Source organism: Caloenas nicobarica, chromosome 1 (genome assembly GCF_036013445.1).
Source record: "Caloenas nicobarica isolate bCalNic1 chromosome 1, bCalNic1.hap1, whole genome shotgun sequence".
Taxonomy (NCBI): domain Eukaryota; kingdom Metazoa; phylum Chordata; class Aves; order Columbiformes; family Columbidae; genus Caloenas; species Caloenas nicobarica.
Genome location: NC_088245.1, coordinates 17,021,773 through 17,046,607, shown reverse-complemented (window position 1 = coordinate 17,046,607; position 24,835 = coordinate 17,021,773). Strand labels below are relative to the sequence as shown.

General features: G+C 43.4%; 1 protein-coding gene across 1 annotated transcript in view; it reads left to right on the top strand.

Moving 5' to 3' along the window:
• CELSR1 (cadherin EGF LAG seven-pass G-type receptor 1) overlaps window positions 1-24,835 on the top strand; it is a 169,181-nt gene that overhangs the window by 133,396 nt on the left and 10,950 nt on the right. The window contains exons 15-25 of the mRNA XM_065632385.1: window positions 1,764-1,947; window positions 2,746-2,847; window positions 4,654-4,748; window positions 5,084-5,293; window positions 7,923-8,106; window positions 10,393-10,536; window positions 11,741-11,942; window positions 12,279-12,446; window positions 14,881-15,007; window positions 15,574-15,774; window positions 20,998-21,172. Coding sequence (XP_065488457.1) covers window positions 1,764-1,947; window positions 2,746-2,847; window positions 4,654-4,748; window positions 5,084-5,293; window positions 7,923-8,106; window positions 10,393-10,536; window positions 11,741-11,942; window positions 12,279-12,446; window positions 14,881-15,007; window positions 15,574-15,774; window positions 20,998-21,172 — 1,792 coding nt within the window. The remainder of the gene's footprint in view (window positions 1-1,763; window positions 1,948-2,745; window positions 2,848-4,653; window positions 4,749-5,083; window positions 5,294-7,922; window positions 8,107-10,392; window positions 10,537-11,740; window positions 11,943-12,278; window positions 12,447-14,880; window positions 15,008-15,573; window positions 15,775-20,997; window positions 21,173-24,835) is intronic.

Genomic DNA, 24,835 nt, shown 5'->3' with positions numbered 1-24,835 from the left:
CTAATAACTGCAACAAGTGAGTATCCGAGACAAAGTACACACAGTTGTGCTTTGTATCATAAATACGTGCGCAGTGTTGTTAATCTTTACCTAAAACATTTTGCTGGCACCGCCCTTCACAAAATCATACTGTGCAGCTCTTATCTTATTTGTGTTTGGAAAGCCAAACCAAGAGGATGAAAGCCCAGCTCTGATCTCTCTGAAGTGCAGCCCTGTTTATCGAGGGAGATCAGACCTGGGCGCAGAGGAGTGCCGGTGCTGTTTTGTGTATCGTAAGTGAGTAATAGCCATGAAACACTCGGGCCAGCTGGGTGAAGCTCTCCCCTGAACAATGGCCAGCAAAAGGCCTAGCAGCTGGAGAGAGGTAAATAACACAAGAGGATAAATGCGTTCCTCTGTGCCAACTGTTGAGTTTATGAGGAATTTGCTACAGACAGGCAGGGACAGACAGGGGACACGGGAGGGGAGCTGCCCCCCTTCTAAAGGTTTTACAAAGGACTCCTTACAATAGGTTTTACAATAGGCTTCAATGACATCAGAGGAGCTGTGCCTGTGCAGACCAGGGCAGCGAATCTGGCCCGCTACTCCTTTCCAAAATGCCAGCAGGGCACACAGCAACTGTTGGGTTAAATCAAGCCAGTGGGGTGCCAGCACCATGCTCTGTGTACTTGCATAACGCTTCAGATCAAAAGTGTTTACAGATGCGATTTGAATACGTGATCATCGGTAGCTCTCCAACCTGTACGTGAAACATAAAGGGGCGGTGCAAGAAGTTTCCTTACTGGCTTATTCATGCCATACAAGAGTGGAATTGCAAAGCAGAGAATACTGCGAGTCCTCCAAGAGTACTGCAAGTCCTCCGAGAATACGTTTGCCAGGCACTGGCAGCAAGTGCATGAGGAGTAACATGGGCCTTCTGCCTGCACTGCAAGTGGTGGTCCAGAGCCCAGGTCTCTGTGGCACAGGGCAGCCCAGCCAGCCCCACAGCGTTCAGCTCTGCCTCTTCGCATTGTCCTGGCTAACACAGCATGCTTCCCATAGCCGTTACATTTTTTGTTTAATAGTAATATCATTATTATCCCGTGGTTTGAAAATTAGCCCTTTTATTATAGAATCGTTTTGGTTGGAAGAGACCCCTAAGATCATCGAGTCACAGAATCACAGAATGTCAGGGATTGGAAGGGACCTCGAAAGATCATCCAGTCCAATCCCCCTGCCGGAGCAGGAACACCCAGATGAGGTTACACAGGAAGGTGTCCAGGCGGGTTTTGAATGTCTCCAGAGAGGGAGACTCCACAACCCCCCTGGGCAGCCTGTTCCAGTGTCTGTCACCCTCACTGTGAAGAAGTTTCCTCTCATATTTAAGTGGAACCTCTTGTGTTCCAGTTTGTGCCCGTTGCCCCTTGTCTTACCATTGGTGGTCACCAAGAAGAGCCTGGCTCCATCCTCGTGACACTCACCATAATCTAACTCTAGCACTAAACCATGTCCCTAAGAGCCTCATCTGTACATCTTTTAAACACTGCCAGGGCTGGTGACTCCACCACTTCCCTGGGCAGCCTGTTCCAGTGCTTTACAACCCTTTCTGTGAAGAAATGTTTCCTAATATCCAATCTGAACCTCCTCTGGCACAACTGGAGGTCATTTCTTCATGTCCTGTCACTTGCTAGGTTGATGCACATGCTGCTAGAGCAAGATTTCAAAATGCAAGCAATTTGCGATACAAGCCAAATACTTTGTGTCTATAATTTTGTTTTTTCTAGACAAATTACTACAGGCCCCAGAGCAGTGACACTTGCTACCCCTGCGACTGCTTCCCATCCGGCTCCCACACACGTGCCTGCGACATGGAGACGGGACAGTGTCCTTGCAAACCCGGCGTCATAGGGCGGCAGTGCAACCGCTGCGACAACCCCTTTGCTGAAGTGACCGTGAAGGGCTGTGAAGGTACCTCCTGTCCAGCCAGTGCTGCTGCTCAGCCGGGCTGTGCGGGATCAGAGCCACTGGCAGGGGGGACACAGGGGGTTGCACAGCCATGGGCATGCAGCTGCATCCTGGGGCGCATGGGAGCCCAAAGAGGTTGCTCCAGCAGGAGCAATGGGAGCTGCAGCAGCCTAAACTTGGACCCCCTTCACCTCAGGCTGTGCCAGTATGACTCACAGTGGCTGGAGAAAAATAAAAAAGCTCATATTTCTTTACTTTTCATCAGATGGAAATATAGCTGGGGCAGGCGCGGAGGGCAGAACACTAATCCTAATTTTGCTGCAAACCCGAGTTATCTGCCCGTGCAGCATTGTATTGCTGAAGAAGCAGGCGAGAGCCCTCGTGCCTTCTGCCCGCAGAGGCAGCACCGCACGCCCCAAGCCCTCTGCCTTTCTGCCCCGTCCTGCCCATCCCACCTTTCCTCTCATCCACCCACCCTCCTGTGATCAGCACAAAGCTGCTGCAGCAGCCGTCTCACCACAGTGTGTGGGTGAAATGAAGGGGAAACGTTTTCCCACAATAAAGGAGCAGGCAGAGATAGGCAGAGCCAAAATCCAAAGCCCCATAATCATCCTGGACTCTCCTCTGCCTGTACCTGTCTGCCCGTGCTGCTGGATGAGGAGCAGCCGACAGGTTACCGCTGGGAAGGCATTGCAGGTGGCTTGGGAATTGCAGGAAGGTCCTTTAGGCAGGATGAAATATCTCCTTGTTGTGATTTTTATCTTGTCAGAAAAATTGCATCATTTCTTTTTCTGTTTTCAGTAATTTATAATGGCTGTCCCAAAGCTTTCGAGGCTGGTATTTGGTGGCCACAGACCAAATTTGGCCAGCCAGCTGCTGTGCCATGTCCTAAGGGATCAGTGGGTAAGTTCCCTGGGTACAACATAAACTATTATATCTACTTGCCTGTTTGAGGGGAAAAAAAAAGCAAGGAAATGTGTACATAGGGAATGGCGTTAATTCATTTAGTCTAGAGATTATAGCATAGCTCATGCATATCACGAGCAGAAAAGTTTAGCTAGCTGAAACTCAAGCACTGTTAAAATACATTTGGAATAGTAGCAAAAAATAAGTACAAAAGTGCAGCAGATAAACACATCTAAAGTACAGAAACTCTGTATCTGTATTTTAAAAAAAAGCCACAATCCAGTTTTCTATTTTCTATTTATCAAGCAATTCTTACACATGTAACTCTTAGCTTCTAGTGACTTGTACATGTTCTTTAGCGATACAGCTCCTCTGGGCAAAGATAAAATGAGGAAAATCATTTATGTGAAGATTACTTTACTAGCCTTGCAGGCTAATAAAGCTAAGAGTTACAACAGAACTCGTGTTTTTCTGCTCAACATCTTTTCTCTAACCCGTAATTCAGACAGCTGAAAAATGCATTTTATGAAGCACATGAGCTGTGTCGTTTTGTACAGCAAACAAATGACAATCTGCTTTTCTCACATGTCCCTGCAAACATTCATCAGATTTTTGAAAACAGAGTTTACAATCTTTCTGAAGGCTGTTCTGTGGGAAATGAGACCTCTGTCTCATTTCTGGGCCTGGTAACTTTCTGCTGCAAGCACTTCTCAGGCTCAATGAGTTATAAATGGTTACGTGACTTCCCCAAGTATTACTGGTGGAGGTCACTGCCTGTACGTGTGCAGAAGATTTGTGGTCAAATGAGCTCCTGTTCTGAGCATTTTAGGGGTTAGAATTTATTGTTATTATTATTATTAATAATAATATTGAAGTGGAGAATATTTACATTATTAAGCACTGTGAAGTTGAATTAAAATGAGTTTTCTGCACTGTGCTTGTGGTTGACCGCAGTGTCTGTTCCAGCAAATAGGCTAGCGGGCAAGGCTACATATAGGAATTGCAAGTTTTAAGGGGATTTTACAGAACATTCAAAACAGTAAACCTTATAGTATGAATATTCAAACTAAGAATCTGAAGCTTAATTGTGTTTTCCTAATCATTGAAGAGAAATAATATAACTAGATACTATTCAATTAATTATAATTCTTAGACACACGCAAAATGTTATGTGCAAGTTAACTAGCACAATGTAAATTTTGAATTTGGTAACATGCAATTCACTGTGAAGGATCCACAGCCGAGAAAATGATTTGACAAATAGTACAAAATAATAGGCTAAATTAAACAGTAAGCTGCTCACAGACCACTGACAAGAGGCAAAAGGCAATTATTATACACATTGGCTGAAGTGTTTCCCACATGCAGCCTGCGAAGGTGCTGACACGTTTCGGCATGAAGACAGCATTTACCCAGGGGGTCTTCCTGCACAGGCTGTTGCACAGGGATCTGAGCAGGGATATGTTTTCAGAAATATTTAGGAAGTGCACAGCCTTTCTCATATTTGGTGTCAATAAACTGCTGAATTCATTCGAGAACCTTAGGGCAGTGAGGCTGAGAGCGGTTGGGCAGATCTTGAAGCTTCCCTAACTTTTCTCTAAAGCCTGGGGAAAACGATTCGTGAAGATTAGTAGGATTTAACTTTTCTCAGACAGGAATCCCAGTTCGGAAAGTGAAATATGTGCATAACTCTAAGAAACTTGAAAATGTAGGAAATCTGAAAGCCTAGGATAACTGAAATCTGTGAAGACTTAGCCAGCACAATTCAGAACATTATTTACATTAATGCTTCATTTCCTTCAGGAAACGCAGTTCGCCATTGTAACATTGAGAAGGGCTGGCTGCCTCCTGATCTTTTCAACTGCACAACCAGCACTTTTGTGGATCTAAAAGTCATGGTAAGCTGTGTTTTATTGCTTTTGCCTGTATTTTGTAAACGATCAACAATTCAGACTCCAGTTTGATATCCCTGCAGTGTATCTTTTGACTGAGTCCTTGAAACCCATGTGGTTTTTTGGCTCTCAGTTACATTTTGCATTGAATTGTCCTGTCCAGCCTTTCTCAAGACAAACACCATTTTGATCAAACAACTTATTTGGGCCAAAAATCCTTAAATTATGATTGTTTTTGTAACTGTGCCAAAAATCCCTAAATGATGATTTTTTTTGTAACTAGAATGAAAAAAAAAAAGAGTTACATCATTGGGTTTTTTCTTCCTTCTTGTCTAATTCAGAATGAGAAGTTACACCACAATGAGACCAAGTTGGATGGAGACAAAACCATACGGATCGTGAGAGTGCTGCAGAATGCCACCAAATACACACCCAGCTTGTATGGCAACGATGTGAGGACAGCGTACCAGATGATGATCCGCGTCCTCCGATATGAGAGCCAGCAGCAAGGGTTTGACTTGGCAGCCACAAGGGACGTGGAATTCAATGAAGTAAGAGATCCTACATACTGTGCTGAGCCCTTACAGTCCCCCGTAAAAGTTTTATGGCAGTGGATAATTAAATTTGTCTTCGACCAAAGCGGAGTGAATATCATGTAACTGCTTGATATTTTTCACAAATTAGGCAGTCTTCTCAGTTTAGAATGGGAAGTTGGTTATGCGTGTGTGCATGCACACATAATAAATGTCATAGTAACAACCAAAAGCAAAATTCCCCAAATGAAAAAATAATTAAGTTTGTATGTTATTCCTGGATAAAATAGCTTTGTGTACCATATCCAGTTTTGTTGGAATACCTGCCTAATGTGATAATTTTCATTTACATGTGCAGAGAACTAACTGAGCCAGTTATTGACTCTGAAGCTTCCTTGTAATTCACTTTGGAAACACTTGAGTCATACTTATTGCAGAGTTGGTACGTTGAAAGCCATTCCGTACTGTATTGATATTTAAGTGATGCAGGCATATACAAAAATGCATGCCAGAGGGCTTCTGCTAGTCAGAGCATTCATGGAAGACCCAGTTATTACCAAAGACCTGACCAGGTCTAGAGAACAAGCTGTAGCACCCTCTCTGGGGGAAACACATAGTAGTGGTGGAAAAACATGAGATGTGGAGGGAGTTGGGAGTCGTCTGTGATCTGAAAATGTGAAGTTTGGATGACCCATGTCAGGCTCATAGAGCTCTCCTCATGGCCACGTGTACTGTGGGGTCCTGCTGTCCACGCTTGCCACTGCTATTTCCTAGATCCTGACCATGGCACAGCACGAAGTTCAAGCTCAAACATGTTGCTGGACCTATGCTAGCAGAGCCCGGAGCTCGGGCCCCACCATCAGGATGCTGGAACAACCCTCCATGGGCTAAGCCTGGCCTCTGTGCTGGCCAGAGCTGGTCTGGCTCCCTTGGAAGGTCTGCTGCACCCAGCTCACTGCTCACAGGAGGACCAGCCAGGTCAGGTGGACTTGGAGGTGAACTTGGAGACCCTGTGCAAGGCCAAGCTGCACCAAGAGAGGGTGTCCTTGGGAGGTGGGAGCAGGAGGAAATGTGGCTGAGGAAGTTCCTGTGTCTCGGGCTGTACAGTCAACAGAGAGCAGAGAACTTGTGAAATGTCTAACATTTTAGATGCAGCAGATTTCAAGAGATTCAGTTTTTCCTTTCCTAAGGAGACAGACACTGTGCTGATAGACTTGCACCTGCGGGCTGTGAAGTGAGTGAATTCCCCCATTCAGATCTCGAGAAGGAACTTCATTTTTAGCATGTTTTCTTAAGTAAAAGCAAGAACAATAAGCGAAAAAAAAATGCTTAGAAACCTCTGCTTTAATTTTTTATTCTCTGCACTTGGCACTGAAACCCATACAGATGATGTTTTCAAGAACTCCCTAAATATTTTTAGGATAGGTCAGGAATTTGAAAAATGGTCAGTAAAGCTCTTGAGAAAAACGAGATAACATCCTAGGCTGAGAGAGCACAAGGAGAGAAGGAATTTTTTTTTTTTTAATAGTCTGAGGTAGAAGCCTGAAAAATGGATAATAAAAAAAATAAATAATATTCACAAACACCAAGGAGGCCTAGAACCAAGTACAGCATGTGTCTCCTGCGTTCCTGGGGAACCATGTAGTGCTTCTCACCCTAGATAAAAGTGACCATACTGGCAGCCTCTTTTATCTCAGATACAGGCTTACAACATCAGACAGTACTCAGAGAATACAGCCGTCTTCTTCTAAATGAAGCCTGAATATTTTCTTGGCTATTGTAGGGCTTGAAAATATTAGTTCCTACCATCATTTATGCAAATTTTACCTTAGTTAGGAATTAGGTTTTGACACAACAACATAGTTCATATGTAAACCAAGACTGAAAACTTCTTAGTGCCTTTCCCATTTAAACCATTTAAGACTCTCTTTTGGAGACTTCTTCCATTCAGTCTGCGGGTCCCTTTGGATATTCTTGTAAGAAAGGGCAGAAGGGGCAGGTCCTCAGCTAGAACTTCTATTTTAACACCATTTGTAAGCAACATAAAAATGTGGGGAGAACAACATAATTTAGGTTTTCTTATAAGTCTTCAGGTTTTTATGTATCAGTTAATATTCACTCTTGTCGTTCTTCACCATGTTAGTTGTCCAGGAATCAACAAAGTAAAAAAAAAATCTAAATGAAAGAGAGAGCAATATCGCTATCTTATGGCTTTCTTTTGATTTTTAACGTATCACACTATTTTGGTTTCTCTGGGGCCATTCTTCAGCCTGCATACCAAAGACTCTGCTTTTCTTGTCTCGCATTTCTCTGAGACAAAGAAAATATGGTTAAGCTTTCCTTCTGCATTTTCTTGCTATGTTTCCTGTCATAAAGGGGAAAGAAAGTAGGCAGTTCTCTTACAACCTCCAACTTTGGCTTACTTTGCTTATAAAAAGTTTGGAGGGATTTTCTTTATGTAACAAAAAACCCTCAAGGTGAGTAACTGGTGTGCATGTTTTCATACGGCTACAGCAGAACATGCCTGCATTAAAATATTTCATTAGATGCTCACCTGAGGCAGTAATGCCAATCATTTTCAATATTCCTCACTTGAAACCCAGCACTTTGTTTGCTTCATAATTTAGGCTTGTACTTTGTTTCTCAGAATATTATCAAAGTGGGTAGTGCTCTACTGGACCCCAGCAACAAGGAGCACTGGGAGCAAATTCAGCGAACGGAGGGTGGCACTGCTCACCTGCTCAGGCACTATGAGGAATATTTCAACAACGTGGCCCAGAACATGAAGAAAACCTACATGAGACCTTTTGTCATTGTTGCCACTAACATGAGTGAGTATTTCTGTTGAAAACTGCCTTTTTTATTAGAGCTTTAAAAATGTACTAGATATAGGTATTAGCTGTTTGCTTTCATAGTACCCACGGAGAAACAACGTACTTGGATTTCTAATCTAATCAGTGCGTTCATTTCAAGTCAGTTGAGCCTTGGTCCATGTCTCTCAGTTGCCGTGGGGGTCTCCTGGGAGATGCCTGGTCTGTTTTCCCTCTGGGTCGTGCCACTGCTCTGCGTGGCATTTTGTTGCAGCCGCAGTAGTATACAGATGGTAGGAAGGAGAAAGTTGGTAAGTAAAGGTGATGCCTTTTGAGACCACCTAGCTGAACACAGTAAATCATGTTTTTGAAAGAATCACACCACCACCACCTGAAGAATTACTGCAGTACAAGAAAAAAAACCCTACTATTGATCATATACCTCTGATTTTCACATGCTTTCCTACGCTGGAGCCTATCCAGAAAATCATCTTTGGTAGAAATTCCTGTGCTGAAAGGTATTTTCTCAGAATCACCCGTCCGAGCCCTCAAACGCCCTCTAAGCCTTGCAAAACCTATCATAAGAGCAAATTCCTTGGGGTCCAAAATTTCCAGAATGGGTCAAAACTGAGAAGGAAACATCAGACGTACTGAGATACTTTCCCCATCTATTCCAGTAAATGCCTCCTCTCACAAGCAGAGGGCAGTTCCTGCACTTGCAGGACTGTGACACTTCACAAATGTCCCCACGGTAAACGTGCAAGTGAAGCGCAACCACAGCCTGGTCGGTCTCTTTCCCCATTTTCTCCCCTGCCCTCTCTGTTCCATTTTCTCCCCAGGCACCAGCACCGTGAGCGGGTCGGGTGTTGGTGATGGTCCTGCTCTGAGCGGGCGCTGAGGCTCAGCTGGGGGACCTGCACAGGTCCCTCCCGAGCAGCCTTGCTCTCTGTTTTTTCTTTCAGAGGTGGTCTGAATTATTATCAGCCTGAACTTGTATTTAGCTTTTCAAGCTGCCGCTTTTATTTCAGACCTGGAGCAGGGTTTATGTGCCCAAAACCCTGTCTTATTTTCCCAACTATACCCATTGGTATAAGAAGCAAATTTACTTTTGCCTACAAACCTTGTCCTGAGAGTGCTTCATGTCCACGTTCACAGGGGCATAAAAAGCAAAGGCATGAGACAGTTAAGCTACAAAGTTTATAAAGTCCTGCATCAACTCCATTGGGGGAAGGATTATTGTTGAACTAAGCCAAACTGAGATACTTTGATTTTTTTTGTTTAATAAACCAAAACATTTCCTTTTGATTCAGGACTATCAGAATGAAAATATTTTTATCTTCACACTCAGAAAAAAACGTATGCTCAGTATTTTAACCAAACTGAACTGAGATGAAAACAAAAGCCAGAATTTGTTGCAGGTTGTAAATTGTGATTTTTTTGACCAGCTCTTCCTGAGTAAAAAGCCATGAGGTTGGGAGGGATGAGGCAACTCTGGCCTGAAAGGGGCCTGTTTTCCTTTGAACAGTTTTTCCAGGTGAACATGGTGTTAATGGAGTTTCCTAATGGCTCATCTGGGAGTTATTTAGAGACTAGGAAGGGAATGGGAATTTGCAGATCTTAACTTGGATATTTCTTCATACAGAAACTTGCAGTGGATCACGGCTTTCGGTGTAGGGTTACCCCCAGGACTTCCAGCTTCTCACTTTTATTCGAACACCTAAATTGGCACTCAATGACTTCTCTGAAATGAGAGAGTTCAAGCCAACTCAGCTGCTGTTAAATATTTTGGCAGTTAGACAACAGGCAGAGCTGCTGAGGTGAGCCAGAGAGGAGCTGCTAGTGCAGAGGAAGGAGAACTGGAGGACTAAGGAGTAGTCCCGGGTAAAGTCCAGGTTATTTTCTTTGCCCAGCTGACTCTACAGTTTAACAGAAGTGGAACTATATTTCTGAAGCAGCAGATTTAGTCTTTCCTACAAGAAGCAAGTCTGAAATTGAAACATGCCTCTTCTGTATTTCCAGTGTTTTCAGTAGTGTTTTCCTGGTATGATATACTGTCTTGTGAATTCCTTTCCACTGCAAAATAAATTCGTAATTTGATAAATGTAACATAATGCTGAAACATAAGCTTTGGGTTGTCATTTAAGGTATTAATTGAGAGAAATTAGATTCGATTTTGTATGTCGGAGTTTAGATGTCTTCTCCGCATTGTGCAGGTATTTTAACCTTTCAATCCTGTTTCATTTTTTCACAATATTGTATTTGAAAGCATTGAAGTTAATTTTGTGGGATACTTTTTTTTTCCCCCAGTTATTGCTGTTGACATCTTTGACAAGTCTAATTTCACGGGAGCCAGAATACCACGATTTCATGAGATTAAAGAAGATTATCCAAAAGATCTGGAGTCGTCTGTTGTCTTCCCTGATACTTTGTTCAGACCCTCAGACAGGAAAGGTAAAACCCTTCTGCTGCCATTCGGAGGGCAATTTTGACGAGCTCCCAAGGAGCGTGATTAATCCTCTTGCAGCGGAGCGGTACGAGGGTGAGAACGGGGAGACCGTCTACACAAGCAAACATTATTTAGGGCTGGAGCAGCTGCGCATACTTGTGAGGCATTTTGCCTGCCGGCAGCGGTGGGAGCGCGGGGGGCTGCGTAACTGGCTGTACCTGTCTGTCAGGTCTCGCTCGTGGCCCCTCCAACCCTGTCAAAGCGGGAGACGTGCTCTGTGTCCGTTCCCACCGGGATGGGGTGGGACAGGATGGCTGCCCGGAGCCTGCAGCCCCACAGCCACCTGCCTCTGGTCCTTGCAGAGATGGAGGGAGCTGGGGTGAGAGATGGAGAATCCAAACCTGGGAGCAGAGCCATGTTATCGGAACTAGACAGTAAATAAAAAGTCTTGAGCTGCACAGGGAGATGAATGGTGAGGGAGAATACATGAGGAAGTACCTGCTTCCCGATGTCTCTGACGTACCTGGAGATTGCAGAGAGGAACCACAAGTTACCTTGGGCAAGAGAAGAGAGAGAGGGTAACCCAGAGTGCGGTTACAATACACATACCATGGCTGAATATCCTCCAAATGGGGAAACAGTAGCACTTGTGAAAAGAACACACGAATAAGCTAATACATCTTTATGGCTTTGTCCTCAGAAATAGGGCACCTGCGTATATGACCTGTGTCTTTCCTGTAAAGAAAAAGCAAATGTGAATTTTAAGAGATACTGCCAAAACTGAAAGCTCATTATACAACAGAATTAGCAGGGAGAACACCCATGTGACCAGTTGTATTTATAACACTAGCTTTGCCATATATAAAGATATATGCAATTTAATAGCATGGCTCTTGTTTTAATGTTCTCCTTAAATCATGCACAGAGTATATACTAGTGGATCTTCTAGCTTAGAAATGTCTTATTTTCTAGCTAGACTAAATGATTGTTTATGGTTTGATGGCTATTTGATGATCAGCTATATAACTATGAAATGAGCTAAAATTTTATTTAAAATATCAAATATAACATTAGGAGCATGCTCGGTGCTGTGAGCCTAGAGTTATAACAACAGTAACATCTCTGTATCTTTGCAAAGTAAAATTGCCAGTTTAAATGGTAGCCCCAAAGTTTTGTGGAAATAATTTAATATCTGTGTTAATTCCATAGCAGTGCCTACAATGAAGCCTTCAAACCAAAAAATGTCCTCTAAGGTGAACAGTGATGTGTTAAGCCCTGAGAGCACTTTTGCAAAGAGAAAGAAGCGACACCCGGATGACTCCACACATCATACTGTTGCCATGGTCATTATATACCGATCCCTGGGACACCTCCTGCCTGAAAACTACGATCCTGACCGAAGAAGCTTGAGGTAAACTTCAAACCTGTCTGTGAGTTGTGCAGACCCTTTCTTCCACTTGCTCCGAGTGTGCAGGGGAGGCAGACCTGCTTTTCTACTGACTAAACGTCACCTGTGCTGCAGTTGTCACCGCAGCTCTGTCTCTTGTCCTCCTCTGGCACACTGTGGGAGAACAACCACATCAGGAGTGCCAGCAGCTTTTGGAAGCACAGTTGTGCAGAAGGCTGATGGTGCATCTACTTCATTTTCTGAGTGGAAGCAACTGGAAAACTTTATTTGCAGAACCTACCAAATCAGTGCTTTGCATTTTAACGTTTAGGTCGCTGTACAATTTTTCTCCTTCTGCAGATTGCCAAATCGCCCTATTATTAACACACCTGTAGTGAGTACAGCCGTTCACAGTGATGGGGAGCTTCCTCCCAACCTGATGGAAAAGCCCATCATAGTGGAGTACTCCATGCTGGAAACAGAGGAGAGAACAAAGCCTGTCTGTGTCTTCTGGAATCACTCCATCATGTATGTATCCTGCTTGCTTTAGGGCTGCGCCTGGCATCTGTCTCAGTAGCAAGGAAGTTCTGCCTAGGACAATAATTCTGGAGGAAAACCCATTTTGCTCAGTTTATTCAACTGGCAACTGATTCCTGGTGGAAAAGAGCCATGTAGTCACTTCCCACCAACCCGAGAAAATGGAAATAATCATCATAACTCCTCAAACAAAGGGTTAACCGTGTGATTTCTAACAAACACAGCGCTATCGCGTCTTTCTGCAGGGTTCATTTTCATCCAGCAATAATAAATCTCACTATTTCCTTGTATTTGCTCATGCTTTTGGCCCGCGGGTGTTTATCTGGACAGACATAGTCCAACTCCAGTGCCTGAATTCATGGCTCATCTGAGTTCCCTAGGTCAGGACTTTCTTGCCCCGTGCCCTCTTTTTAGGAGGGCGTCTCCAGGAGATGATTCGGTTCTTGCATGGGCCGCATCTTCTGTTACACTCCAGTGACTATGGACAGAGTACATGGCAAGCAGGCACCCACTCGTGATGCCTCAGCCAGGGCCAGTGCAAAAAATTACAAAACAAAGTCTTCACGTTGGTGAGAAGGAGGACAGAGGTTTTGCAGAGGAAATTATATGAGTAGGGATTATAAATTTTTGAATCTCAAATTTTTGAATCAAAAGTCAACCCAAAAGCAGTTGCGCTGATAAGAAGGAACTTACCTTCCATTAGCTATTGTGGATTTGCTTTCATTTGTTTTAGTGAAAAATTGAAGGGAGGGGAGATACCTTCTTTGGGACATTAGACCCCTTCCAGTTGTTAGGAAGCAATCCTAATATATAAGCAGAACATAAGCAAAGAGTATTTGACTCTCTAGGAGGGAAGTGTGAGGGAGAAGATTAAATATTCTGAAAATGGCTCATTTAGGTCTTTTGTATTCAGTAAAGTTAAAAGATACAGACATGTTTTTCTTGAAAATCTGAAAAAACTTAAGAACTGTATATGCTCGCAAGTGTTTTGTTGGCTTTATGGCATTGTGGAGACAGCACAGTCCTGTTGGAGGTATTTCAAGAGTGTGGATAAAATGAAAGAAAATGTGTTGAGAGGTAACCGCACGCTTTACATGTTGTGATTTCACGATGTTGTAATTTATATAATACAATTTTCAACCATAAAACCAGGTGTATAATGAGAGGATGGTATTGTCTGCCCAGGGTAAGGAATAGCTGTTACTCATTTCCTGATGATCCAAAAACTCTAATAAACCTATGGAAAAGTCCATTAAAGGGCAATATCCTGTGCTGGAAATAAAAGAGCAAACTAACCCAGGGAATGTTTGCCTCCTAGTCAAAAGCTTCAGGAGATTATATCGTTGAAAGGATTGAAGAGGCAAGAGAAATCTGTTATGTTTGCAATAATAAACTCCTCTATTTGCCTGTATGTGAAGTGGTGTAATTGCTGCTATGTACAGATGATTCTGCCAACTATGAGGGAATGGCAAGTCCTTTTCAATAAATTTTTAAACATCGTATGGGCTTGAATAACTCATTAGCTCTGAAGTGATTCATCTATTAGCTATTTGCTGGCAAATTCAATGGCATTGTTGTCTGTGTTATGTCTTCATACAGCCACAGTTAAAAAGCAGCTCTTAAACTGCATGTAATGAAAGAATTTTTTAGAAGTGAGTACTTTTCAAGAGAAAGTCATATTAAAACTGTTTAACAAATATTTTATTGCTGAATGAAGAAGATGTCCTGTCATCTCTAATTAAAAACTCTTTCAGTAACTACAAGACTACTTTTATTACTCATTAACTTCGGAATAGAATAATTAATACTCATACAAAATAATTCCTGAAGTCACTGGACTTAACCAAGGCTGCACAGGGAAGAATTTTTAAGGGAGCAGTACCTCCTCAGTGTTAGTACAAGAGACGTACTGATATGAAATATTATTTACTGGTTTTAATCTTTTCTTGTGTACTTTTCAGAGGAACACTATAACAAAATCACATTCGTGCTGAAACATTTCACATAAGAGCTCTACAAGTAGTATCTAGATCTAGGGAAACAGAGATGACTCAAAAACATGTATCTCTCTGCATTTTTGGTGTTTTTTACCTTTGTTACAGCCAGTTTGCTCTGTGCAATCACTTCCCTGTACTGCTTGTGTGGTTACTGACCCAAAAGCAATTTTTAATTTTTTTTTTTAAACTCAAAATAGATTGTTAGAAAACCACAAAATTTGGCTGTCAAAGCCAGGTGTCATACCAGAAACTGCTTCAACTGAAGGCTTTTTAAGTTGACTATATTCTTTCAGGCAGGTGGCTGCTATAAATATTTCAGTCTTGCTACTTGCAGTCCTCTCTGGTTATGGAGCAACCGCTGCAATAGCAGCGGGAGGTGTGAGGGGAGGTCAGAGGACAGCTCTCAGAAATGCCTTTTTTCCACACAGGATTGGCGGGACAGGTGCCTGGTCCTCCAGAGGATGTGAGCTGTTTTCCAGAAACCACAGCCACGTTGCTTGCCAGTGCAACCACATAACCAGCTTTGCTGTCCTGATGGACATTTCAAAACGAGAGGTGTGTGATGTCAGGTTTGTGGTTTTCAAGGGCTTTGGTTTTCAAGGACTTTGATTCAGAGCTTGAGCTTTGAAGGTGACTCGGAGCGTTGTCAGCAGCTGGATCCCATGTTGCAGCATGTCAGGACCACGTTGCCCCTTGCCTGACAGCGCCTGCCGTTGGGTGTGCTCAGAGGAGCTTCGTATCTGGCCGGTGCATGGTGTCACTGGCAGTGTAGAACTGCGCCAAGGAGCAAGACAAGGATTACAAACACATGGTAGTTGTGGCATCACTTGATACTGGGTCCGTCTAGAATTACAATAGCAGGGACAAAGACATAAACACCATAGGTGTCTCTGGGTGCTTCCCGTACACACTCAACGTGTTGAGTGATTTAAGAGGTGGCATCATCCACTCCGTGTTGGTCCTAAAGCAAATCTCCATGTTGGCTCAGTAGTGATGAAAACATTGACATTCCAAGTAGTAGATGGAAAGAAAGGAAAGGGGAAAGGAAAGAGGAAGGGAAAGGAGAAAGGGGAAAGGGGAAAGGAAAACTCATGATGGTCCTGTCACTCTGTCTTTTATAGAATGGAGAGGTGCTTCCTCTGAAGATCGTCACTTACACAACCGTATCCATCTCGCTGGTGGCTTTGCTGATCACCTTCATACTGCTGGTCCTGATCCGCACGCTACGTTCCAACTTGCACAGTATCCACAAAAACCTGGTGGCTGCCCTTTTCTTCTCTGAGCTCGTCTTCCTTATTGGAATCAACCAGACTGAAAACCCGGTAAGAGATACTCTGTGCTTGTTGCTAGAGTTGTCAGGGTGTTCCTGCTACGACTTTTATGACTACGACTACTCATATCTGTTTCACTGTCTTTTCTTCTACTTGGCCTAAAGTAGAAAACTTGAAAAATGTCAGACTTTTAATCATAGAATCATTTTGATTGGAAAAGACCTTTAAGATCATCAAGTCCAACCATTAACCTAGCACTGTCAAGTCCACCTCTAAACCACGTTCCTAAGAACCTCATCTACATGTCTTTTAAGCACCTCCAGGGAGGGTATATATATTCTTGTGCATTTTACATGATTAATAACAATGCCAGCAGGTAGGACTGTATCTTATTTTCAGAGAATATATGACAGCAGCCCTGCTGAAGGCTTATCCCAGGAACTGAACCCTAAATACCGATTTCTTCCTTTCCATCAGAATTTCTATCTTGCTTTGTTTGTTCAGTAGGAGGCTCTCCAGTTTCTCCTGCAGCAGGTGCCTCACAAGCCCAAACGGCTCCTGGTGTTGACTGGTAGGTTGTCGACTATGTGTTGCTGTGCAAGTGCTAATACGCATGTTGCACACCCACCATGGCCATTCTGGAGAAGCCTCTTGCCAGGCATGGGACAGCTTGCTACTTCCAAGAATCAGTAGGAAACCTGTCGCTTTGCTTTGTGCCTTCCAGGCACAGCGATTGTTGGCTTCAGCCCGTCATAACTGTTGCCAAAGCTTAGTGCAGGCACCTCCAGCCTCGTGCATGTCAAGAATTGCAAGCTATGAATGGACTGAATATGAGATATACACCACACATGAAGTGTATATGTTCTGTACCTAGGACCTCATTGCTATCTTAACTATGTAGCATCATATGTGGTATTGCTGCTAATTCTTAGTAGCTCCCATCTCAAAAATCATGGTTACCATGCAGTCAGGTAGGAGACAAGCAGGCAAGGGTTCCAGCACTGCCAGGCTTCACAGTCACCTTTACCAGTCAGTAGACAGGTAGGTGATGACATGCCATAAAAAGCATCTCTTTAACAGGTATGAAGAATATTCAAAATGTTAGTGTAGGGGTTATCTGGACACTCTGAAGAAAATTTATATTCTGTAAATTTTTTAATGTACATGTTTCAATCTAAATTTTGAGAGAGAAGTACAATCTTGAGATTAAAACACACACAAAAAAATTATCCATGTTGATTCCATGTTGTCCAAGCAGAAGAAATGGAAGAAAATGCCCACTTTCAATAGGTGTCATCACCGTTATGGTAATGACACTGTTGTGCCTGACCATGTAGCCTCACTGTTATATATATATAACTTAAGCCTAAAGAGTCACCCTGGATTCCCATATCCATTTGAGCTATAACATGCATTTTAGAAAGTATCTGACCTTGACTAGAGATTTGGTGTGATGGCAGAGTCCCTTACCTCTGTTAGTGTAAGGTGTCGTAGTGTCTCATCCCAGTTAAACATGCTGTCACATTTCATCTTCCAGTAACTGGGTGCTGTCAAGACCTTTTCTTAGTAAATTTGAGAGACCTCTCTTATAAAAATTGTCTTATCAGGAAGCCTCTGTTCAATAGTATTTCTTTTGGAAAACTAAATAAAATTAGGCTGCTTAAATTCTTTAATTTCTAAGATTCAGGTTATTCTGTTCTCTTTTTTCTGGGCTTTCTTCCTCCACTATACCTTTTGGAAAATTGTGAATGCTGAACTGGATGAAGTTCTCCAGCTGGTAGTGTTGCTTCTTGTCCCATATTCCGATATTGCCATGCACCAGGAACTCCAGTTATCTGCTGCTATGGTGAGGTCTTCTGCAGAGACCTGCCTGCTGGGATATGGTCTCACATCATGTGTGACCTATGTTGTCTTTGTTTCATAATGTACGAGTTCGCACATTAAAATAACTTTGTCCAAATGAACCCACCTTGCCAACTGATCCACAACACGCCATGTAACTTGACCTTTCCCATGCCTTCCTGAGCACGCCACTCATTTTTCACTGCAATTCACTAGCAGGGAGTTTATATTCTCTCAGTTCTCCAACATGAATACTGAGGAGCAGGGGGCCAAGCCCACATCCCTGCAGGATCTTACTAAAAATTATGCAGTAAATCATGGCTCCTCATTTCCAGATTCCTTTTATAACATCATGAAGCACTAAGCAAAGTTTACAAGAGTAGTAAAACAGTTTGTTACAGCAGTACCACAAATACTAATGGTCATACGTGGTGAGATTGTTCTCTTTTGCTCCTTCCCATTTTCATGCTTTGGGGCTCATGGTGTGATCGTGTCCGGTGCTGTTACCAGGACTCAGTGAAACAGCCCAAGCCTTTAACCCACTAACAAATATCTTTAAGTTACAGAATATATTTTATACGGCAGAATGCCGCTCCTTACAGCATATCCAGTCAATTTGAGAAGTTAGGAGGGCTGTAAGCCGTGTCTGCTTGAGACAATTATTCATCTGTCTGTATGGAATGAGTTGTCTAACGAGTCATGCACTGATGAACATAAAGAAGGAAAGAATGCTGGAGCACAAATAATGCTGCGCTGCTTGGCACCCAGCCTGGCTTTTATGGGTTTCTGTAAATTAACAGTCACATTTCTGGGCGAGGTTTTAATCTTTCCCTGGACTATTGATAGAAAGTGATTTATTTTCTTTTTTCTTTACCTGAAAAAGGTAACGTTCAGGGCAGCAGTCTACTCATATGCATGTGCCAGTAGGAACAAAAGAAGCCCTGCTTACATAGAGGGAAAAAAGTCTTTTATTTGGTGAGCTACATTTTCAATAACACTTGGTGTTCTAATAAAGCTGATGCAGTAAGTGAATCCAGAAAGTTGGTGGTCTTTGTATGGTCCCTTCACTCGGCAAAGTTAAACAGGAAAACAGGTTTCTGAGCACTATACCATGAAAAAAACACTAAAAAGTCATGCCAAAAGCAGGGTCAGTGCTGCACGGGAACAGAAGGATCCAAATCACAATGTAAAAACATTTTAAAACAAAAATTGAATGGTTACCCAAAGTGCTCTTAATTCAAGCTTATCATCAGATCCTTGGCAAAATCCTTTGCTTCTGAAAGGAGAAGGTTAATTGCAAGATTTCAATTCATGTGTCAGATGCCTGTGGTCATTCTGCTTTTGCCCATTAAGTTGGGAGGGAAGGCTGGGTAGCAGATATTACAGAAATGCAAGTCTGTGAAGGTCAGAGGTGTCAAGGTGGCCATTTGGCCACAAAGGTGGTTTCAGCTACCGGTTTATCCACTGTAGCGCTTACTCCTACTCACACTAAGGACCTGGTCTCTTTGGTTTCAGCAGGTCCTTCATTTTTTCTGCTCCCAGCCTGGCAAAGCTAAATGGTCTACTTTGTGCTGCTGAAGTAGGATAAAACCCAGATCCAAACCTGGGACTGGAAGCTCCAGATCCACTTGTTCCTAACTGAAGATATGAACTACCTGGCCAGTGCTAACCTGCTTTCTGTTTGTCCTCATGACTTCTGTGCCAGGCTGCAGGCAGCACAGCCTCAAGAGGAGGACCCAGAGTATCCTAAAACCTGGCAGTTAGAGTGGTTTTCTGCAGTGGACAAAAAGGGGGTTAACCCTGCTGCTCAAGCCAAGTAGAGCCCAGAAGCCACTCTCCCACTTTGTAGTGAAATATTCTGATTTTGACATTAGGTAAAAGGTTGATCTGCAGAGTAGGTGGTGATCTGCTTGTGGCTGCATCATTTTAATCCGGTGATAGTGGCCGGGCATCCTCCATGACTTTTGAAGTATAGATGTGGAAGGTCTGCAGGGTGAGAAGAAACTTCTTCTCAGTGAGGGTGACAGAACACTGGAACAGGCTGCCCAGGGGGGTTGTGGATTCTCCTTCTCTGGAGACATTCAAAACCCGCCTGGACGCCTTCCTGTGTAACCTCACCTAAGTTTTCCTGCTCTGGCAGGGGGATTGGACTAGATGATCTTTTGAGGTCCCTTCCAATCCCTAACATTCTGTGATTCTGTGATTCTGTGATTCATCTGTGAAGGGCAGAGCTGCAAGGACAAAAGGGACGGCCGCTGCCTTACCCCATGGATGCAGCCGTGCTTTTGCTTCACATTCTTTTTTGAAAAGAGTCCCAGAAAAGGAGCTGTAGATGGAGCAGACCTTTTCAGACCTATGACACAGTCACATAGGGACAAAATGGCCTGCTGATCTTGTGCTAGATCATAGATTCCCATCAAATTTTGCTTGTTTGTGAGACAGATGTTTAATTTGACTGATCAGAAAATTCCTCAAAGAAATGCTGGATTTCTTTGGTTAAGGTCTATAAATAATCTGTTGCTCATGTTCATCATGTTCGCTTTTCCTGGGCTGAAGCTTCATGGATTTCTGTTCCCAGAAGTGAAGTTTTTCAGAGCAAGAAGGACTTTCTCAGGGACTGGTCCTAAACTGAAGACCTAAGATCTGTCTCACACCTCTCCTCAGCCTTTACCAAACACAGGGAGAGCTTCTTTGTGCTTATTTGTCAACTAGTATTGGGCACTAAACAATGTCTACTTCAAGGCAAAACGAAACTCTACTAAAATAGCACTCTGTCTTGGAGAGAGAGATCTTGCTCCCTGGAAGGAGCGAAGTAGCAGAAAAACCCCATAGGATGGCCCTTGATGTGGAAATGGGAGACACTGAGTCAGTGCAAGGCTGAGGGTGGCCATTCTCAGGGGCAATTTGTCTTTGCAGTGAGATCAGTTTAGCTGATGCAGTTAAACGTGCTGCGGCGTTGGGCAGGCGAGACTCATCCAGGAGGCAGGGCAGAGGGTCTGCAGCCTCCCAGGGGGCATCCCCGCCTCCTGCTCTGCGCCAGGAGAAAGAGCCAGGGGCTCTGCCAGCCCTGCCACTCCTGCAAGCAGAAGGAATTCAGTCAGAATAGCCAAAAGTCTCACCTGTGCAGCCAATATGCACAGAGAAATTAGCCACAGAATGTGGAGGGCAAGGGCAGTGACCAAGAGCATGTTGGGCTGATAGGGCAAAGCTGAACCAGAACAGGCCACCTAATGTAAAAAAAAAAAAAAAAAAGCATTCACAATATGAACCGCTTTTCTGAAACTGTGAAAACTTCATTAATGGCAGTATATTTTTTTCTGCTGAAATTTTTTTATTACACTTGCTGCCTTCAGCTGCACGGGGGAGCTGGTGACTCATAAGATTGTGATTCAGAAGAACAACTCTAATTTCCCTGCCCTTTCCCTTCTGCAGTTTGTGTGTACCGTGATTGCCATCCTCCTGCATTATTTCTACATGAGCACCTTCGCGTGGATGTTCGTGGAGCAGCTCCACATCTACCGGATGCTGACTGAAGTGAGGAACATCAACTTCGGGCACATGCGGTTCTACTACGTCGTTGGCTGGGGCATTCCTGCCATCATAACAGGTACCCTCAACGATCCCAAAACAGCTTCGTTTCCCTTCCCTGCCATCTTCACTGGCCAAATTCAGTAAAGTTACCCCATCCAAGACAGCTATGGGTACTCTCAACTACTGCTGTCACTTCATTGTTTTCCTGAAAGAGGGCAACACCAACTCAAGCCTAGGAGAAGTCATCCTGAATTTGGCAGCTCCGCGCACCAAATATCTCTTGACCTAGGTGAAGTGATACCGAGGGCTTTACAATAACAAAAACATCATTGCTCCCAGATTAAAACAGGGCTTGATAACATTGCTTGAGGATAACTTCTATTTTTCTTTTAACGACTTTGCTGGTAGCCTTCAGAAATTTTCCTTCCCCATGCTGGTACCTCAGGATGCGCACACGTGGTGTCTCAGGGTGGTGGCTGCAGTGGTTTCAGCAGTGCTGCTGCCCACGAGGCGTTGCTGCCTGTCACTGGGTATTCCTCCTGCCTGCCCTTGACCAGCAGCATATGCTCCCTGAAGGGAATTTCAGCAGTTCTGTTTTATTTGGCATAAAAACGAGCTGGAAATACTCAAGCAGCCTTTTACTTGATTTCACATACAAAGGCAATAATGTCCAGTTGGGGAAAAGTAATGAAAAGCTGGAGGCAGTAATCTTTTAAACTGTTCCAGGGTGATCCGCAGGAGCACATCCATCTCCACCCTCACTGTGCCTATTTTTGCAATCAGACATTTCCAGTGCTACCCCGAGCACATGGTGCTGTGTTAATTCAGGCAGACAGCTCCTCAGGAAGCGCCGCTTCGCAGAACAGTTGGAGCAGGGTTTTTTGGTTCAGCTAATTCAGCAAGTATCTGTCGCCATATGGGAAATCAGATCATAGGCAGACAGTTAACTTTTATCCAACTACTTTTATTGTTACAGAGAGCAACATACTGTTGGCCATGGCAGCGGTTTAGATGTCTCTCAAATCAAATAGCTATCACTCATATACACTTGGAAAAATACTATGGAACAAGTTAGAATTCTAAAAATATATGGGGTTTTTTTCTATGTAACTTAAGAAGGTGTAATTCAAAAACATAACATTGGTTAGTACAGGTTAGTTTTCATTCTGGAGAGCTGGTGAGTTTTTTTGATATCACCTTGTACATAAATAATTTCTGCTTCTATCAGTTTATCCAGAACACAGTAGAAGGTACAGCCCAGAAGACTCTGCCACTCTAGACATATCTCTGTCATTTTAAATATAAATCATCCTTGAACTTTTACATTTTTCTACTTAGATATTGTCCTCTGTGATATTGATCTATTTTGCTCTTTTAAAACTATGAGTTACAGTTCCAGGTCATCTCCTGTAATGTAAACTCTGAATCTACTCAATTTACAGTTAAATTAAGTGAAAAGTCAGATCCCTATTACTGAGCAAGTCAGAGGATTTTGTGAAACAAAGGATAAAAAAACTAAGCCTTTAGCTTGCTTTTCCAGGTTTAGAAATCATCCGAAGAGAAAATTATTTCATCATAAATAGCATAAGGGATTTATTGCCCCTGGAAAAGTTTGTTACTGTACATATTTTAAATATGCTTCTTTTATTAATTTTAAATTTTAATATCTAAATAGTAAAAAGGTTCAAACTTCATAACATGCATCTTAAATGCAATTTATTTTAAATTGCTTTATGAGAGGAGGGTTATTTACATTTCTTAATAGCGGAAAAGTCTAGATATGGGAAGGGATTTTAGTCTTTGACAACCAAAGGACTTTTTTGTTTTATTGGAAAGATAAATATCTAGCTCATTTCATCTTTATCATAGCTATCCTGAAAAAAAAAATGAACCTATAGTAGCAGTGGCTTTACTCTGTTTTGTTTATTTATTGTTTCTATTTTCCATGCTCAAACTGATGTTCATTTCAAGCTGGGACATAGTGGTCCTAAGCCATCTGTGATGGGACGAGGCTACTTGCAGAAGGGAACCTTGACCTTTAGAGTGGGTTAGCAAAACTTAGCAAAACACCGACAGAGGGAACACTCCAGCAGGGAAGAACCGCGTTTAATCACAGCACAGGAAAACAAATTGCCATGAATAAAAGTAGGATGGAAGTTGGGAGAAGGCTTGCTGCCATCGAAAGGGTGCAGATCTGGAATATTCCTCCATGGGGAGCAATAGTGGAACATTTTGCATTTGCTTTAAGCTTGCTCGTTTTAAAATGTAGTTTGATCCACCTACGAGAGCGATTTGATGGCTTCCTTGCCTCAGGAGCACAGGGTTGGATGTGGCACCCAGCAAGACCCTTCCAGTTTGCGTGTCTTTGTGACAACATGCTAACTGGCTGGCATGTGCGTGCAGTAACTGCTTTGCTGTGGAGACTGCAGTGTCAAAACAGGTTCCTACATTGCCCTAAAACAAATATCGCCCAGAAAATGGCACTTTCCAAATCTGCTATTTGCTGTGAATACTAAGCGAGGCAATGAGTCAGGAGAGAGGTGAGGCTGACCCGCCGTCACCTGAGTCACACGCGGCCACTGAGCCCATGGGAGCTCAGGAGGTTCAAAACGTGTCCTCACAGCAGCACCTCCCCACAACAGCACGTCCCCACGTCCTCACGATGCGCTCTTGACACGCTCCTGGGGTGGGTGCTGGTCCCCACAGGACACCCGGCTCAGCCACAGGACCAGCTCCGGTTTCTGCCACCATCAGTGAGCCATCCTGCAGCCCACACGCTTAGTTTGCTCAGGACTACCACACTGCAGCTTAATTGACGTGCCAGAATGATTCTCTATATCACATTGCATTGGTTTAATTCTGCCTTTGGGTAGAGTGTTATTTCACATGTCGTTGACTCCAGTAAAATTTGAACCGCCTACCTGAAGACTGCAATTCCCCGCATTTGTTTAATGGAGAACTTTAGGTAGGATTTTGAGCGTGAAAAAATGTTGCTGTCTGCCAGTTGCTCTTAGAGCCAGATGTTTGGTCAAAATATAGTTTGACTCCGACTCCCACTAATGGGGAAATCAAGTCCTGGGAAACAGGCTGTGTCTATAGAATTACATCTGTATAAAATACTTTATGGCCCCTGAATCATTTATGGCTAATTCTTTGTGGATGGCAACTGCTGAAGGAGGTGGTGGAAGGGCCAATGGGAGCAGGGAGACCAGTCCTGTCTCATTCCACACTTCAGAGAAAACAGATCCAATATCTACTGCTTTGCCAAATAGCCAGTTTAATTTTCATAGACCATAGGCTTGTACCAGATGTGAATATTGGCTGTGGGCCAGCTTTAAGCAGTGAGAGTGAAACGCAGCTACCTCTCCCTTTTTCAGTGTCTTTTCGTCAAAGCACACGGGCTTCAGTTAAAAAAAAAAAAAGGCTTTTATTAACGCACATGAATTCTTGCGGAGAACGGCACTGCCATCAACCATGGCCGCCTGGCTGAGTCAGGACATACGCTCAACGCAATGGGTGCCCACGGTGCCCAGACAACATGCTGCAGCCATTTACCATATGTCATTGGCCATAGGCCTCGCAGGGATCAATTTCTGTGTCTTGAAGAAGGAAGAGCTCTGCAGGGTTCTGCAGGTCAAAGGCAGCAATCCCAGTCCCTCGCCATATGGGCAAGGTGCAGGTCACCAAATCAGACGTCACTGTAAATCAGCAGGTGGAAGTTGGACTCAGAGGCTCCCTC